Source organism: Rhineura floridana, chromosome 10 (genome assembly GCF_030035675.1).
Source record: "Rhineura floridana isolate rRhiFlo1 chromosome 10, rRhiFlo1.hap2, whole genome shotgun sequence".
In the NCBI taxonomy this organism is placed as follows: Eukaryota; Metazoa; Chordata; class Lepidosauria; order Squamata; family Rhineuridae; genus Rhineura; species Rhineura floridana.
This window is the reverse complement of record NC_084489.1, coordinates 21,692,131-21,711,332: the sequence shown is the minus strand read 5'-3', so window position 1 is coordinate 21,711,332 and position 19,202 is coordinate 21,692,131. Positions and strand designations below refer to the sequence as shown.

At 41.4% G+C, this 19,202-nt stretch overlaps 1 protein-coding gene across 6 annotated transcripts; it reads right to left on the bottom strand.

The window, feature by feature from the left end:
- Window positions 1-638: 638 nt before the first annotated feature.
- LOC133365335 (C-C chemokine receptor type 5-like) lies at window positions 639-17,865 on the bottom strand. Of its 6 annotated transcripts, none has more exons than XM_061587054.1 (4): window positions 17,508-17,865; window positions 4,595-4,705; window positions 4,457-4,503; window positions 639-2,457 (listed from the first exon to the last, which is right to left on the bottom strand). In XM_061587054.1, exons 3-4 carry the CDS (start codon window positions 4,458-4,460, stop codon window positions 1,373-1,375), a joined length of 1,089 nt encoding a protein of 362 aa, XP_061443038.1. In that variant the 5' UTR covers window positions 4,461-4,503; window positions 4,595-4,705; window positions 17,508-17,865; the 3' UTR covers window positions 639-1,372. The 6 variants fall into 6 exon arrangements, with proteins under 6 accessions (XP_061443038.1, XP_061443039.1, XP_061443040.1 ...); XM_061587055.1 differs by having other exon boundaries at window positions 4,599-4,705; XM_061587056.1 differs by lacking the exon at window positions 17,508-17,865 and adding an exon at window positions 4,955-5,014.
- Window positions 17,866-19,202: the final 1,337 nt, after the last annotated feature.

The following is a 19,202-nucleotide window of genomic DNA, read 5'->3' as shown; positions in this document are numbered from 1 at the left end:
GAAGTGGGGATGGCATGGATATCTATGGTATGACAAAGTAAAAGTAAATGTAGACTTTAATAATCATTTTATAAGACGTCCTCTGTTGAAAATATGGAATAGATATAAACCAAGGTTCTATTCGAAAATACCATTATGTGTCTCAAGTCAAGAAGCGTTTTACAGAAGAGAAATGGCTGGAAAAGAGAAATGGTTAACTTATCAAGAACTATTAGAAAATGTACATGGAGAATATATAATGAAAGAGAGAACAACTGATAAAGGAAAGATATAGTTCTCAATGGTTTGCCTATTTACAATTGTTAGAAAGATATAAAATGGACAAGAAAATGTATGGGTTTGAAATAAGTAAATCTGATTTTGAAATAGGTTTGTGTACAAATGATGAAAATATAATTGTGAAAATGTATAAACTCTTACTGAAAATGGATATGGAAGAAGAACAAGTAAAAGAGTGTATGGTAAAGTGGGCAAAATTTTTTGGTTATAACATACAAATGGATCAATGGGAAAATATGTGGAAAAAAGGCTTGAGATTTACATTATGCTATAATCTTAAAGAAAATTTCTATAAAATGATGTACCGTTGGTACATGACTCCAGAAAAGTTGTCAAAAATGTATAGTAATGTTTCTAATGTTTGTTGGAAATGTAAACAACAAGAAGGATCATTTTATCATATGTGGTGGCTGTGTAAAAAGGCAAAATCATTTTGGGCACAGATAGGTAGGATGATGCAAAAAATTCTAAAGATAAATATTCAGTCAAAACCAGGATTTTTTTTACTGGGTTTTATGGATAAACAAATAGAAAAGAAATATGGAAGAATAATATTATATATGATTACGGCAGCAAGATTATTATATGCACAAAAGTGGAAAATGGAATCAACACCAACAACGGAAGAATGGCTATTGAAATTAATGGACTTAGTAGAGGTGGATAAATTGACATGTCTACTTAGAGAAAAATCGACAGACACATTTCTTAAGGAATGGAAGCCTCTCTTAGACTTTTTGTTGAAAGATCAAAATAAAATGATGATATTGGGATTTGACGATTAATTAAGATAGCCTATGGAGAAAAGTGATCCTGTATGTATATATTAAGGGACAGGTTTGATGTATATTATATACTTATAGCTGATCTGCGACAAATCGGAAGTCAACTATTTTATTTTTGTTGTTGTTGTTGTATTGTTATGTTTTTTGACTTTGTTTTGTTTGTCTTTTGAAAAATTTGAATAAAAATTATTTAAAAAAAAGAAGAAGAACTCAATGCTTTTATAGCCTCCTTAGATCCCAGTGTTCAAATGGATTTGGTAAGTTGTACCAGCAGAAGTAAGTTTTTATTTCTTCTCTCTGGACATCCATTACAACACAGCTGAAATTTCATGCTCCCCAGTGGACTGTGTGTATGTGGAAGTAGCACGTTCCAAAGGTTCTGTATATAGAGATAGGCAGTGTTTTGAAAGATGAACAGCAACATGCTTTCGGAAAAAGCTGCAAATGTATTTTCTGAACTTCTCACCAGCAAAAGCATAGATCATAGGATTGATGCAACAATGGGCCATTGTGATTGTTTCTGTCACTTGTACTGCTATGCCCAAATTACTAATGGCAACACAATTGTCAAGAGAAAATGAAGACTGGAATGTCTGGAGCAGAATGACAATGTTGTACGGGGCCCAAAAGATGAAATAAACAATCATGATGATAAATATAAGCCTGACAGCTTTGTTCTTTTTGTCATTCCTGCATCGCATCAAAGTGTTTATGATCTGTGCATAGCAGAAGGTCATAACAATCATTGGAAAGATCAGACCTATAAGGTTCATTTTCAGTGTCAGGAACTGGTTCCACATGACTTGAGTTTCAGCTGAAAAATGAGGAGTGCATGCTAAAAGGTTGTTTTGCTTTTGTAATTTGTAAAAGATCGGCGCTGGCACAGAGGCTAGAAGTGCCACAACCCATGTGATGACACTTGTGAGGATGCCATAGGCAACATTCCTGACTTTTAATGCAAACACTGCATGGACTATTGCTAGGTACCTGTCGATGGTCAAAAGGATTATAAAAAAACTTCCACTGTAGAAGCCTACAAAATAGATTCCAGAGAGAATTTTGCACATTGCATCTCCAAATATCCACTCATGCGCTGCATAATAAGCCCAAAATGGGAGTGCAAAAATGAAAAGCAAGTCAGAGATTGCTAAATTGAGGAGGTAGATATCAGTCATGCTCTTGAGTTTTTTGTATCTGATGAGGATCAGCACAACCAGTGCATTCCCCAGCAGGCCAAAGATGAACACCAAAGAGTAAAGTGATGGCAGGACACGGGAACCAAATTCTTGGACAGTCAAACTTGGGCATGGTGCCGGCATATCCTCCTCATAAATGAATTCTGTGGTGATTGCGTCGTAATCTGTTGCATTTGTAGGAGTGAACATCTTGTTCCCTGCAATTGTGGAAAACATGCTCATTTACATATATACATGTATACTTTAAACACAGTAATAATGAAATGATGGTTTCCATACATAAGGAAATATACTGAACTTTCAAAAAAATAAATGTATGAAAAACAAAATGATTTTTGTTCAGATGGATGTTATCTTGTTTGGGCTAAGGATTCAATTATTAAATATCGGTAACTGCTGGAACTTTACTAAACAACAGTCTACAGATATCCAATTATGCAGTTCAATAATACAAATATGAAGTGTCAGTGCAGGAGCAGTTATATTAGGATGAGGTCTCTGCCCAGAGGGATTATAATAATAATCAGTGACCCTGTAGCCAATGTGCCTTTCTTTTCATTATAGTTTGCTTGGTGTCTCAGTGCGAACTGCATTCTCTGTTCCCACTTTGTACACATCACTGCAGGCATTAAATGAGAGCAGAGAGTCGCAGAGAAATTGCAGGAAGTGTAATGTAAACCTTGGAATCAAAGTATATATGTAGAGGTGATTCACACTCAAGTGTGTGTGTATTGTCCAGTGAACTCTGGTCACTCGCAGTTGAAAAACGGGCAGCCTCCATCGAAAAGGCATTGTATTCACAAAGAAAGAGGCAGCCTAAAAGCAAGTTCATCACTTGCTGACTTCAATATATGGTTGTTTCATGCATAGTGAAGTCACCATGTGATGAACATGCCCATATGAAGCCCTGTATAGATCTTGATCTTTCCCAAAACTTTGTGCAACTCAGAAACATGTCTAGCTAACAAAATGTCAAAGAGCTGTTGGATGCCCAATAGCTGCTTTGTGGCTCAGAAAAATCAACATTAAATACTAGCTTACGAAATCTAAGGGAGCCTCTCTCTCCCACCCGCATCCCCAATAAAGTGAGTGACTGTGTGTGTGTGTCATTGAGGAGAATTTTGTTAGGGTTTCTTTAGAAGTTCAGCTTTGGAAGGTTGGGACAGAGTCAGCATTGCAACCTTTTTTCCCCGCCAGCTGGAGGAGCTATAGTTCCATTTTTAAAGCTCAAATGTGGTTGAAGGATTGATTTGGGGCTGAAACAGATGCAATATAGAATATCTTTGATCAGATCTGATACGCTTCTCTACTTAAACAGCTGCTAGAGGCACTGATTTCATCAAAACAGCCTTGCTGGGGGAAGTAACAAAACCTGTTCTCCCTGTACTGTTTCCTGGATCTAAATGTATCTTTGTAAAATGTAAATGTACTACCTTCAAGTCGATTCCTACTTATGGTGACCTTATGAATAGAGTTTTCGTGGTAAGCGGTATCCAGAGGAGGTTTACCATTGCCTTCGTCTGAGGCTGAGAGGCAGTGACTGGCCCAAGGTCACCCAGTGAGCTTCATGGCTGTGTGGATTCGAACCCTGGTCTTCCAGGTCATAGTCCAACACTAACCACTATGCCACACTGGCTCTCAAATGTATCTTTATTGTGCCTACATGTATCTCTCTTATAGCTGAGAGACTCATAATAGCTTCAGGCTGGCAATTAAGTTTAGATTAAGTCAGAGCCCTGTGGTGCAGATTTAGCTGCCTTTCAGCTAGGGATGGAAAGATGTCTCAGTTTTGGTTCTCTCAGTTTCTTGTTTTTCCAGTCTTAAATTTAGTTCTCTGCATTTCTATAGCAATTTACGATTTATTTTTTTTAAATCCTCATGAAAATTCCCCAGCATTTTACTGCAAATTTTTCTTAATAAACATGTTTTTGTAGGCAGTTTTGAGTAATGTACACATTTTTACAAGCAATTTCACATCATATAATGCATTTTTGTATATTTCCCCCCTAATATTTCATTTTTAGGCACTTTTCCCCAACATGTGCCTTTTTTGTAAACATTGTTTGGCAAACTGCATTGCAAAATTCAAATAAGCATGAATTTCAAAGGACGGCTGTGTTTTGGTTCTCATATTGTTTCAGAAAGTGCAGATTTGATAGATGCGACTTGAAATGTGAACTGAATGGAATGTCTCACCCATCCCTACTTTAAGCCAGGAGACTGTTCACGTATCTGGCGTATACCTGTGGGGAAAGTTTGGCTGTAAGAAGACAGATTACCATTGGTAAATTCATGGTCCAGTTAATCAGATTAAAACTGCAATACTATACTCACTTACTGAGGAGTAAGCCCCATTGATTTCAATGGTACTTCTGAGTAGTCATGTATTGGATTGCGCTGTGTGTCCTCCCTCTGTTGCCCGAGGTCAAAGAGCTCCCACTCACCCTAATATGCATAGGTAGAAAATTAATATTAACAGTACATAGGTAATTGCTACAGTTTTCTGTAGTAAGAAACCCAGTCAGAACGTATGTATTAAATCTAAGGAAAATAAAATCAGTTTTGCTACTAAACTCAGCAACTCCACACCTCACTCTGAATCCATTAAGTCAAGGGTGGAGAACCTTTTCTGGCCAGCGAGCCAGATACTTATCTCCCCACCCCTAGCAGGCCAAATTTGATAGGGCCGCTCACCTGTCAATCAGTGACATCATCCTGAAGCCGCGTCCTGAAGCCCTGGTTGCTGGGACTTCAAAGTGCAGCACATTGCTCTTTGAAAGCCCATTTGCAAACAGCCCTCTGAAGGGGAAAGCAGTTACCACTGAAAACACTGATAAAAAGAAGATTTTTCCCTCTTCATTTTAACAGCAGTCTCCATGGAAACCACTTCCTGCTCCTGTAGCAACGAACACTCTAACAGCCCATCACCTCACCTTTGTCTAGCAAAGGAACAATCAGGAACTCACTTTAAGCTCCCAATTGTTCCTTGGAAACCACATAAGTGACATCAAATGTGGGGCAGGTGGGTGTGGTTTTCGGGAAACCAGCCTGGCAGGCCAATTTGGGATTCCTGGTGGGCCAAGTTTGGCCTGTGGGCCAGAGCTTCCCCACCCCTGCATTAAGTGATTCAACAACTGAAAGGGTCTTCCAGTTGTTTTTTAATATAGATGTATTTATTTTCTTGCATAGATGCTGATCTGCTTGGTCTATGTAAACCTGCCCATCTTCCAACATGATATATGCTATCACTTGCCAACAGCATACTACTAAAGCTTACATAGGCCTCAAACAGGTCAGTTTCTGTATAGAGAACAGCAGGATAATGGGGTACTGAAACATCAGATGAAGTGAAGTGTGAGATCTTGAAGGCAAAAGTTTGCATCGGAAGCCAAGGAATAAAATCCTGAGATTTCCTGACTATAACCTTGATAAAGTAAGGGAAATCCTTCCTGTTTTTTAGTCCCATTATACTCAGTTCCACACCGTTTCTAAAACTTATCCTGACAGTGACGAACAATCTAGGACAGGGGTTCTCAAACTTTCTACTCCCACTTGAGACAGCTGCAAATTACTATGTCCCACAAGTCACAAAATGATGGTGTAGGGGCAGAGCCACTCATAAAATGGTGGCACACGGAGGCAGAGTTTGGCATAATCCGCTGGCAGTTGCATCATTTTCTACTAATACCTAATCCATCTTTGGATGTTGCTACATTCTTTGCCACAGCATTTTCCTGGTGGCAAGGAGTTCCATAGCTTAGCTTTCATTAAGCCAGGTAAACACATTTCCGATGAAGGTATTCTGACCATCTCCCTGATCCAGAGGCTCTAAGTGGAGAAGACTTTTTTTCTATTTTTCCTTTCCTACCCCCATGTGCCTTTCAAACTATTTTACCTATCTCCTGTAATTTCTTCTCCCATTCTCATGTACCTTATTCCCTGCAAACTGCCACTTTCTTTCATCCCTTCTTCCTGATCCTTTAACAATCACTTCTTTCTTCTCTTATCCCCTTCCTTTCTATTCCTAGTGTATATTATTCTGATGATGTTGATTATGAAATTATTAACCTTTTATCTCACTTTCAAGTTTCCTTCATCACCTCTTGTGGCCTTTTCTCCTTAGAGATCTTCCTTCCCTCTTCTCCCCTTGAATTTCTGTGTCTCCCGGCCACCTTTACTTAGCATGCAAGGAGATGCTGCTGCTGGCATTGGTCCAACCAAAAGGCATACCTAGGAGGTATCAGGGACCACAAGTAAGATGCATCTTCATCAGGTGATGGAGGTGAGGACTTTGAGCCTGAAGGGGAGGAGCATGCACGGCCAGCCTTAGACCCACTGCTAGTAGACGGACCTATAGGGTCAGTGCCCCCTTCCCCCAGCCTGAGGATGTGGCATTGCCTTCCTCTGACTCAGAGAACTCTAGTGCAGAAGACCCATGACTTGAGGTTTTACATATGTACTCATATCAGGACATGCACATCTGCTAGGTGCAAATGTGGACCACAGATTCATCATCCCTGCCATACGTTGTACTCATATCAGGACATGCACATGTGCTATATACATAATTTCTGAAGCAGCCCTGAAACTTTTGGAAGGTTTGTTCTTGGTTGGTAGAATGATTGTACCTCTGTAACTTTCAAAAGGATCTTTGAGTTAGAGTGCACAGGACATCCCACACAAGCATGAATAATGAATTATTGTGAAAAGAAGACACAGTGGAGCTACAGGAATGAACTAACATAGTCAAAATTAAGGTACTGTCACAATAGCAGCTGCAGCACTGGGGGACTGGAGAGGACCTGCCCTGGGTGCTTGCTTGCTTGCTCACTCGATGCTCTGGGTTGTTGTCTCTTGAGACAGCTGAAGTCTCAGGTAAGTGCTGCAAGGACTGGGAGCCCCTGCCTGACCCTGACTCCAGAGAGAGGCTGCAGTCCATCTTGCAGCCTCCTGCATCAGCTCCTGGCTGGGTCAGGGGCATAAAAGCCCAGCTGCTCTTAGGGAGCCCCTTAGGGATTCCTTTGTGTGAGGGTGCTACCCCCTTTTATTTTAAAAAAAACCAATCTAGAGGAGATTGGTAGTAGGGAGGGTGTATGGTGCATGTGTAGTTCCTGTGCAGGGTGAGAGCCTGTGCAGTGAACTGAATGATAGGAGAAAGTCACCAGATGCCTTCAAAGTGAGAGCCTGCAACTAGCAGAAGGCTGGCCCTCTCTGGGTGTGAGATGGGGGGAAGTAGGTGTGCCCTGTGTGAAAGATATTGAGGTCTGACTGTTCCCAGTACTCTCAGAGGTCTACTGGGATAACTGGTTCAGGTAGCTTTTGTTGGTAGGCTCTGTTGTGTCCATACCATGTGGTTAGAAGAAGTCTTATTAAGGAGCAGTGGTGTACCAAGGGCAGAGCTGCTCTGCTCCCCTAGCCTGGGTTTGTCTCCTGGCTGGAGGCGGCTCACCTTCTGCGGGGGCTCACCACTGTCATCGCCACATAGTAGCCCTGCCTGGACTTGCCGCGCAGGTTGTCCAGCATGCCCACAAAGGTGCCGCCTCTACCGCGGCCAGGCTCGTCTTGCTCCTCAGCCGAACGCTGCGCCTGCAGCTCCGGTGAGCTCAGTGGCCCACTCCGCAAAGGCAAAGCCCCCCTGCCCAGCTGTTGAAGGGTATGCAGTGGTGGGCCTCGAAGGAAGGAGCCGGCCCCAGGCGGACAAGGCTGCATGACTCCACACGGAGTGTATTATGGGGTGAGGCAAAGTGGAGTGGGCCGCTAACGGTGAGAGGGTTTCAGTGTTCTGCAACGCTGCTCTATGCCAAGCACTGCGACTTTAGACCTGGAAGAGATCTGGGGGCGGGGGAGAAGTGTATAGCAAGCCCTTCCTGCAAAAAACTCCATGAAGGTGGCATATGTATTGCAGGGGGGCAAAGGCCTTCTTTGCTTTATTGCAAAGCAGAACAGGGCATAAAAATGTGTATTTGGGACTAAAAAGGGCAAAAGCAGTTCACCAATTCCAGTGTTCTCTGGGATTGGGCTGCCGCTTGCAGCTTCTTTATAACTTTGCCTCAAGCTTGTCTGTCTAGAGACTGGAGCAGGTCAGGGCAACCCTCTTGCCCCTGCCCAAGCCTGCACTCTCTTCAACCTTCTCTGCTGCAGGAGTTGTGCATGCCTTGTATATGACAAGCACAAGCTTTAGGTCCAAGTAGTGTTGCTTTGAATTGTGCCCCTCCAAACATGCTTGATGTTTGGCCTGATCTGCTGGCAAAAGGAGTGAGAGAACTCAACCTGTAAACTTCTTAAGAATTCCCTTCCAGCCTGACCAGCAACTGGCTGCCAGGAGGCATCAGGGCAAGCACAGGCCCTCTTTGCTCATAGTCAGAAGCTGCACTTGCAACTCCCATCCTGCTTTCTTTCCCTGAGGAACAGAGTGACCCTCATTTCTTCCTCAATTGGAAAATGGCAGCCTTACCCAGCCCATTCCTTAGAGGTCTGTGCTAGAACCAGGCACTTCCTGGCAGCACCTTTCAAAGTGCATATGTTTTGTATAGTAACTCCACAAAATAATGTAGCCGAAGCTGCACTAAAGTATTGCTCCACTGTAGCTGCATCAGACTGGCAAGTACTCTATGTAATTGGGGGGGGGGCTGTGTGGGTAGGAAATTCTGACCAAAAGCAAAATCTTGCTATTTTGCTGATGCAGCCAGTCTTCTGTCTTCCCAGCAGAGGAGAGGAGAGGAGGGGGTCGTTTTAGTGCAAAGGTGACAAGTGTGCAGGAATCTAGAATCTTTGAGAGAGCATGCACATCTGACATGGTGCCATGAGTTGAAGTGGCCACTATGCCCCGTGCCATGCTCATCTGGTCACTCTTGAAGCACAGCATTTTTAAATGGAAAGTATTACTTCAAATGTGGCCTCCTAGCAGAGGAGCAGCATTTGCCTAGATTCTTAAGCGCCATGCTTGGGTGGCTTTTGTTGGGTCAGGGAGCCACCTGGTGCTGGTTAGTAGCCCTCTCTCTCCAGGGCATACTAGAGGGCCATGTAAATGGAAAGATGGTCCAAACACTGACTAGGTGGACCCTGGTCTTTTTTCTCCCTCTGTTCCTCTCTCATCTGAAAACAAACCAACCCTGAAGTTTGTGGGTTTTTGTTCCTTAAAATGCAATTGCCAACATATCTGCATTTATTGCTGCAGCCTAGAGCAATGCCTTTTTTGTTGCTCTGGGGGTCCAAAGATAATAAAACACTGAGGTACTTGTGGCTGGCTTAGCCCCTGATGTGTGCGTCAAGTTTAGCCAGTCTCTCAGAGCCAGGGGCAAAGCCAGATGTGAGATGCCTTTAGTGTGCTTTTCCCAGAATGTGCTGCACTTGCCAGAGATTGCCAGCGGGGTGGGTGGGGGTGGGTAGGTCTTATTCGGCTTTTTTTTTAATTTCTCCAGAATGAGATGGGAGCATCTTTCCTTCACCCTCTTGCTTTTGTGTCTGTTGTGGAGCTGGACAAGATCATGGACACAGGATACAAAAGCAGAAGTGGTAACAGCAGGCATCTCATTCTGATTTTTTTATTTTATTATTTTGACAAAGTCATTGACAGATTTGCAGAAGTTAAGGCTCGAAAACAGAAACTGTAATGTTATTATTCATTACTGCGACAGACCAATATGTAGGTATAAGTTTTTCCCCTTTTTTCAAAAAATACATTAATATAATTAAAAAGTATTAATACATTACTTTTTCCTTTTTTGTACTGTAATATTTTTTATTTTTTTATTTTTTTTACTGGCATGATTATATATACGAAGTTTAATAAAAGAAAATTTTCACTGTCTGCGTTTCTTTTCTGGCCATTATTATTATTAGTTTCATTTCATTATTATTACTGAAAATAATTTTGTCGTATAGAGGAGGGGGGTGTTAAAAAATGATCCACTCCGAGTGTCAAATATGCTAGGTACGCCACTGTTAAGGAGGAACATGGGTGATGCCACCCCAGTTTCAGTGATCATGGGTAGAGGGAGATATAGCCATGGGGAGGTGGTGACCTACCATAGAAGACGAGGGCAAGGCTATCTATGCCTTGTTACTCGCTCCCACTCCTCATGGATAGGTTTCTCGTTGCTCATCTGCTGTGCCCACTGGCCTGTGTGTGCTGTTGTTTAACGCCAGATCGGTACACAGTAAGACCACACTCATCCATGATTTGATCATGGATGAATGTGCTGATTTGGTGTGCATTACTGAGATCTGAGTGGGTGAGCTTGGAGGAGCTGATCTGACCCAGATTTGCCCACATGGATACTCGGTGCAACACCAGCACAGGCTGCAGGAACGGGTTGCTGTGGTCTACAGAACTTCCATCTCTGTCACCAGGAAACCACTCTGTCTTGGAGCTGGCTGTGAGGGCTTGCACCTGGTGTTGGGCCAAGGAGACAGTAAATTAGGGTTGTTGCTGGTGTACTGTCCACCCTGCTGCCTGGCAGCTTCTCTGACTGAGTTGGCGGAGGCTGTCTCAGCTGTGGTATTGGAGGAACCCAGAATGATAGTCCTGGGTGATTTCAATGTCCATGCTGAGACTGCCTCTAGTGTTCAAGCTTGGGACTTCATGACCTTCATGACAACCATGGGGCTGTCTCAAGTTGTCACCGGCCCAACACATAGTGCAGAGCACACCTTCAAGTTGGTTTTTGCTCCTGATGGAGGAAGGGGTGATCTGGAGATAGGGAGGGTGGATGTCACCCCATTATCATGATCTGACCATCTCCTGGTGAAATTCAGACTTATGGCTCTGATCCTTCCTTGCAGGGGTGGTGGACAGATTAAGATGGTCCAGCCCCAGAAACTAATGGAATCCATGGGATTCCTGAATGCCTTGGGGGAGCTCACAGTAGATAGAGCAGGTGACCCTGTTGAAGCCCTTGTCACGCTGTGGAACAGCGAGGCGCATCAGGCTGTTAGCATGGTTGCCCCTGAGTGCCCTCTCCAGCATTGTGGAGCCCGGTTTGCACCTTGGTACACCAGTGAACTAAGGGCATTGAAACAGGCTGGACGATGGCTAGAGCGCAAGTGGCAAAAGACGTGCAGTGAGGCTGATTGGGCACAAGTAAAACATCATAACCGTGCCTACTGTGTGGCGGTGAGGGCGGCGAAGAAGGCCCACTTCTCTGCCTCCATCGCATCCTCAAGTAGCCATCCAGTGGAGCTTTTCTGTATTGTCAAGGGTCTGTTGACATCGACTCCAGAAAATGGTTTTAGACCCTTCGGAGACTCACTGTGAATTGTTTGCAAGGCACTTTGAGGGTAAAGTTGCTCGCCTCCGTAGCAATCTTGATGCCCCATCCACATCTACTGTAGTTCCCAGTGAGGTGTCCAGTGCAATGTCTGCTGCAACTTCTTGGGACCAGTTTCAGTTGATGCGGCCTGATGACATAGACAAGGTGCTTGCAACGATGCAGCCAGCAACATGTCCTCTTGACCCTTGCTGTTCTTGGCTTATTAAAGCTTGCAGAGCGGGGTTGACCGATCCAGGGCAGATCCAGGGTATGGTCAACATGTTGTTGTGGGAGGAAGTGGTTTCAGCCACCCTGAAAGAGGCGGTGATCCAACCGCTCCTGAAAAAGCCCACCCTTGACCCATTGGTTTGTGACAACTACCGCCTAGTCACAAATACCCCCTTGTTAGGGAAGGTGATTGAGAGGTTGTGATGCAGCAATTGCATGTACTCTTGAATGAAACAATTATCTTGACCCATTCTAGTCTGGGTTAAGGCCTGGTTATGGGATTGAATCGGCCTTGGTGGCCCTGATGGATGACCTTTATTGGGAGAACGACAGGGGAGTAAGACCCTGTTATTCTTACTTGATCTCTCAGTGGCGGTTCCGATCCTATCTCCAGGGTCATTTTCAAAGAATAGCATTGGGTTGTGCTGTGGGGTGCCGCAGGGTACCATCTTGTCCCCCATGCTGTTTAACATCTATATGAAGCCCTTGGGAGCAGTCATTAGGAGATTTGAGGCAAGGTGTCAGCACTATGCTGATGATACCTAGCTCTATATCTCTGTAACATCTGAATCGGGAGAGGCTGTGCAAGCCCTGGTCCGGTGCCTGGACTTGGTGGTGGGCTGGATGAGAGCCAATAAACTGAGTCTGAATTGTAGCAAGACAGAGGCACTATGGGTTTGTGGTTCCCGAGTTCAGATAATTGGTCAATTGCGCTTTTGGGATGTGGTCATACTCCCTCTGAAAGAGCAGGTTCAAAGTCTGGGGGGTGCTCCTGGATCCATCTTTGTCGCAGAGGCCCAGGTGACCTCAGTGGCTAGGAGTGCCTTTTACCAGCTTTAGCTGGTAAGAGAGTTGTGGCCATTTCTGGACTGGGATAGCCTGACCACTGTTGTCCATGCACTGGTGACCTCCAGGCTGGATTACTATAATACTGTCTATGTGGGGCTACCCTTGAGGTTGGTGTGGAAGCTGCAGCTGGTGCAAAATGCAGCAGTGAGACAGCTCATTGGGGCAGGGTATCACCAACATGTCACTCTGCTGCTGAAAGAATTGCACTGGCTACATATTCTAAGTTCTGGCCAAGTTCAAGGTTCTCATTTTGGTGTACAAAGCCCTATACAGAATACCTAAAAGACCATCTTTCCCCTTATATACCCATTTGATCACTCTGTGCTCTGCAGGTAACGGCCTCCTGTAGATACCATCTTATCAGTTTGCACAACATAGGAAGCAGACCTTTAGTGTAGTGGCACCTACCCTTTGGAATTCCCTCCCTTTAAAGATTAGACAGGTGCCACCTCTGCTGTCTTTTCGGTGCCTACTGAAGACCTTCCTCTTTCAACAAGCATTTTAAGTAGAGACCTTATCCCAGTCTGCATCTGTGTTGGAATTGCTTTTAATGTTTTTAAAGCTTTTTTTCCCCTTAAAGATGTTTTTAAAGCTTTTTTGAAAAAAGATGTTTTGTTTTAATATGTTTTAAAGGATGTTTTGTTGTAAAATATTTTAAAGTCTGTTTTTATGATGTTTTAGAGTGCTTTTAGTGCTTTTGTTTGCTGCCCTGGGCTCCTGCTGGGAGGAAGGGCGGGATATACATCTAATAAAAAATAAATAAATAATTTACTCAAACCAAAGATTTATGGTGCAATCCTAGTCACATAACAGTCAGTGGGGAAACAGTCAGTAAGAAGTGAGTGGAAATATTTTTCCAAACTCACACACACACTAGGGATGGGTGAGATATATGATTCAGTTCACATTTCAAGCTGATTTATCAAATCCACATTTTTGAAAACAATATGAGAACAGAAACACAGCCATTGTTTGAAATTCACACTTATTTGAATTTTGCAATGCAGTTAGCCAACCAATGTTGCTTACAAATGTGCATATGTTAGGGGAAAGTGTCCATAAAAATGAATATATGAGTGAAAATAACATACAAAAATGCATTTATGTGACAAGAAATGTCTTGCAAAAATATGTACACTAAAACTGCCTACAGAAATGTGTTTATTATGAGAATTTGCAGTAATAGGCTGGAAATTTTTCACGAGGATTTTCTTTTTTTTTAAATTGCAAATTGCTGCAGAAATGTGAATTCAATTTAAGATTGCAAAAATGAGAATCTGAGAGAAATGAAATTCAGATATTTCCATCCCTAACACACACACATAAACCAATGATGCCCTTTAAAAAGAAAATATTGCAAGATCTATAACAATCAACTAATTACAAATATAGACAATTTTGACTCAGAGCTCATCTTCCCTTTAATAACTGTGACTTAATTTTGATGGCTGTGACAAGGAAAATGGCTGTTTTCTGTTAAAATTAGAGCTGGAAATTCAGTTGAGTTCCCCAGAGAAAAAGAAATAAAACAGAATCTAACATCCTTATAAAAATTACAGTATGAGATAACTTTATTGCATACTTTAATTATGTATATTTATACTTTAATGTTTTAATTGGATTGTTTAGTTGTGTATTATAATTATGGACATTAATATTTTAATGCTCTGTCACTGGATTTTATTCTTGTAAACTGCTTAGAAATGTATTTTGGCATTAAGCGGTATATTAATTAAAAACAACACGTGTGCAAGGACAAACTCTCAGATGCCAAGGTGGACCAGTAAAATGGCATAATGACCTTCAAAAACTGCTGGTAGCAAAACATTTAACATAGCCATTGAGAACCCTGTCCTCTGTCTATGAATATTTGATGCTGCTAAATGATATCCAGTCAATAATTGCGGCTAGGTTGTAAACCAAGGTACAGAGTTGGCAAACCCCATTTGCCAAAGCAAATGAGTTTTTTAAGTTAAGATCCGGAAGTCTCTGTTTAATGCAGGCAGTTTTTTTCTAATCAAAATGTAGATGATGGAGTAGTCAACGGCCAATAGAGTTAACTTTGTTGTTAATCCATTACAGCCAGGAGCAAGCATAATGATCAAGCAAAGCCAGGGAATGATAGCCCAAATCTAAGGAGGATAGATGCTGGTGAAGCCAGTAACTGCCTGAAGAAGCTCACTATTATTTCCAAAGAACAACTGTCTGCTTCGAATTGTAATCAAAACTACATCAGATACACACATAGTGGGAATGGCATAAAAAAAAAGTCTTTCTCAAAAAAGTAGTTTGCTTTCTCTCAAGAGATTCATTAATCCCCAAGATCCAACTGTATGTATAATCTTGGTGATTACTTTGGCTTTGTAGTGGAGATGGGCAAGACATTCTATTCAGTTTGCCTTTCAGTCTGAATGCATCAGAGCCACACTTTCCAAAACAACAGGAGAACTGAAACACAGGGATCCTTCAAAATTTGCATTTAATCACATTTTACAGTGCAGTTTGCCAACCCAACAATGTTTACAAAAAGGCATATGTAAGGTGAAAGTGTGCATAAAAATGAATATATGAGTGAAAATAACATACAAAAATGCATTATATGATGAGAAATTACTTTCAAAAATGTGTGCATTAGTCAAAACTGCCCACAAAAGTGTGTTTATTAGAAGAAATTCACACTAAAATGCTGGAGAATTTTCATGAGGATTTAAAAAAAGAAAAACTCAAATTGCTGCAGAAATGTGGAGAACTGAATTTAAGATTGGTAAAATGAGAAACTGAGAAAACCAAAATTGACAAATACTTCCATCCTTACCTTGTACATCTTCAGAATGTAAGATATATGCTGGCTGCCTTTTTTTTATATCTCAGTAGTGCAGCTAGAATATTCAGCGTGTACCATGTAGTATTTTGAATTTGAAGTGACCAGGACTAATATGTAAAGGGCATGATAATAAATATTCAATAAATTCAATTAAAGCCATTAAAGGTATTCAAAGTGTTTTGTAGAGTAATCTTCCCGGCAACCCAGTTAAGGGAAGATATTATCTCCATATTGCTGCTTAAAGGGTGGGGCAGAGGACCTGGCACTCAGAGATAATCGCATTTTGCAAGGGTGACAGTTTCAGGTTTCAATAGGGAGAATGACAACATTTTCAGCAAAGTTCAGAGGCTTATTTTGAGGTACTTCCAACTGCAAATAAGCCTTATGAAACATGTCACCTATTCTTTTCTTTTTTTTGCAGAGGGACTGATGCTTTTCTCATGCATACTTAGTACACAGACCTAGTAGCTAATTCTTTATAACAATAGTTAAGATGCACACTAATCATACATTATTTTGGAACTCAGTGGGGCTTATGTCTGAGTAATGCGGCTTACGTTCTTGTATGCTTGCAATTAGATGATTTTTGTCATTGGGCGGAAGAACCAAAGTTGGCTAGAAATATAGGATCAATAACTACATGGGGTATGAAATACGGGGAGGGGGTTGGAGTTCCTGACCACCTTCCTTAAATGCAGTGATCACAGATGGGTGGCATGGAGTGGGAACCCATTCTGCTTCTTTTGCAGAACAAAAACTCACACAGCCTTTTCCTAGTCCAATAATGCTTTTCATCATTTCCATGTCTGTGAAACTTTCAAAAACCTTCTCATGCCATGATTAAAACGGTATATAATACATTATAAGCCTAAAGAACAACAAAGACCTCCCTAATATGATGTATTTCCTACACAGAAACTACTTCTATGTCAAAAAATAGGATGTGATCTACTTTTAGATTAACATGTGCAATACATACACCTGCAGCAGCCAGTCATGACATCTCAGCATGTTTTATGCTATTAGATGCACCTGTTTTACAATATTACTCACATAGAAGTCCTTTCCAAGTGAAATGGTTTTCTGTCTCTATATGCATGTGAATAAATGACATTAGAGATTTAAAGAAGATAGGTTACACACATACACGGAGAGAGAGAGAGTGGAGGCTAGTGGCTCCGATGTCAGTGGGCTAGTGAATCCACTCCAGGTTTTAGTCTGAACTTTCAAGGAGCTGTCCAAGGTGCTGAGGACCAGCTCCTTGAAAATTCAGACTAAAACCCAGAGCGGATTCACTGCCCCACTGACATCGGAGCCACCAGCCTACACTGCATATGCATGCTTGTACAGTTGTAGTCTCTGATCATTTCTTGATTTCTTGTGAACATTTGGAATGGCTATCTGATTAGAGAGATCACAGTGCAGAGAAGAAATGAATGTACACAAAGGAAGCAGCAGCTCTTTCATACCTCTTTCAAACTTCTGAAAAACAATCATCAGTACCCAGCCAAATATAATTTTGAAAACTGCAGAACAGACCACTGCTATTTTTAAAACTCAAATGTTTTCCTCTTTTTAGCAATATTTTTCAAAGGTGTCTTTCAAAAAAAGTATTTATTTTGCAAAGCTGAGTGCTTGTTAAGTACATGTGTAGTTGTTGCTGTAATATTATAAAATACCTTTCTAATAAAAGAAAACAAGAGAGGGAATGTTGCATTCTGGTAATGCTGACATCTGATTTTTCTTAAATAAACATAAAAGGATTGCTTAAACATAAACGGATTGCCTCCCACTATGAAGGAGTCCCTCTTTTCTCAGAAAATTGGGGGATTTAAGAATTTCAGAACAAAAGTAATATGTTGAACCTTTGCATTCCTAGGGTTTTTTCCAAACAACATGAGCACAACAGGAAATTGTTAACTGGTTCATTAATCATCGATATTCAAGTTTTGTGATATGTAATTACCCTGTCTACATCTTGACAGTTTGCTGTTTCAGGCTTAGAAATTCATGCAACATTCCTAATCTACATTGACTTCTTTTGCTGTTAATTCACATAAATGCTACTCCCTCTGCCCCACTTAAATTGACTTACCAATTCACAAAGTTGCTTGCTTTTAAGAGGTGATGGTGAAAGCTGGATTCTTTGAACCACGCACGTTGTAAAAATCAGAAAAAAAATAACCCTTTCCTGTATGAAGAAAGATTTGTTCTGCAAATTAGTGGGCAAATGTTTCTCCTTTTAAAAAAATTAATAAATAAGTTCCCTTCTTAAAATAATCCTTCAGCTAGCCAGCAAAAATCTGTTTCCGTACCTCTGCAGAGGATTTTCAAAACTGCAAAAGTATCTTACACAATCTTGGGTTAACAGCACATGCTGTCAAAACACAAAAATACAAGAAAAACCTTTATTTACACATGTTGTTATTCAATATCTTTATGAAACCACGTTTTTTCACATGGGAAATGGGTTCCTTTTAAGGGTTTCTCACTCTGGGGATTAGTGATAATAATATCAGAAGTGAACATTTGGCTGTTTATTTAGCCCACTCCAAAGAGCTCACAGGGCTGATCTCTGAGGCTGTTTTCACAACCACCTGGCCCAGTGTCTTCATATAAGAGTCTTGACAGGTGAGCACTTGTCATGAAGGTTGGACTAAATGCATGACAAGTGCCCACCTGACTAGATGCCCCGAGCCTTAGCATCTGTGGGTAGTTAGGGAGGGGCGGTTCTGTCCATTTCAGTTTCTCTCATGTTTTCTCATCTTTCCAATCTTAAATTCAGTTCTCTACATTTCTACATCACTTTGTGGTTATTTTTAAAGTTCTCATGCAACTTCATCGGTATTTTAATGTTAATTTCTTCTAAAAGGTAAATGTGTCCCTGCACTTGTAGTGCGAGCCGTTTCCGACTCTTAGGGTGACGTCTTGCGATGCTTACTAAGCAGACCATATATATGGGGTGGGATTGCCAGTTCCTCCCCCGGCCTTTCTTTACCCCCCAACATATGCTGGGTACTCATTTTACTAACCACGGATGGATGGAAGGCTGAGTGGACCTCGACCCCTTTTACTGGAGATTCGACTTCCTCCTTTCGTTGCAATCGAACTCCGTCCGTGAGCAGAGCTTCGGCTGCGTTACCACCACTTACCACTCTGCGAATATTATATATATTATATTCTTCTAGTATAATAAAATATTTTCCCAAAATCTGTGCTGTGTGTAGGGATGGGGGAGAAATTCAATTCGGTTCACATATACAGGTTGAATCTTCCTAATTTTCACTTTCTGGAACAATATGAAAACCTAAACATAGCCATCTCTTAAAATGTGCACTTCTCCACATTTTGCAGTGCAGTTCTCCAGCCACAGAATGTGTACAAATATACATATACTAGGGCACAGCGTGCATAAAAATGCATGTTACTGGAAATAACATACAAAATTACAGGAAATTGTTTGCAAAATTTGTGTATATTAGGCAAAATTGCATAGAAAAGATGTATATAAGGAGACATTTGTACTACAATGCTGATAAATTTTCATGAGGACACTTTTTTGAAAGATGTATTCACAAACTGATGTGGAAAGCTGGAGAACTGAATTTAAGAATGGAAAAGTGGGAAACTGGAAGAAACTGAAAATTGAAAGATTTGCCCAGGCCTAACCTCACAGTCGTGTACTTGTAAATTCTGAAGTGCAGGAGCTCATCAGGAGAAGTCCCCATAGCCACATTCCCAAAGTGAATCCAAAAAGGCAAACACTTCTGTTGATCCATTATAAAATAAT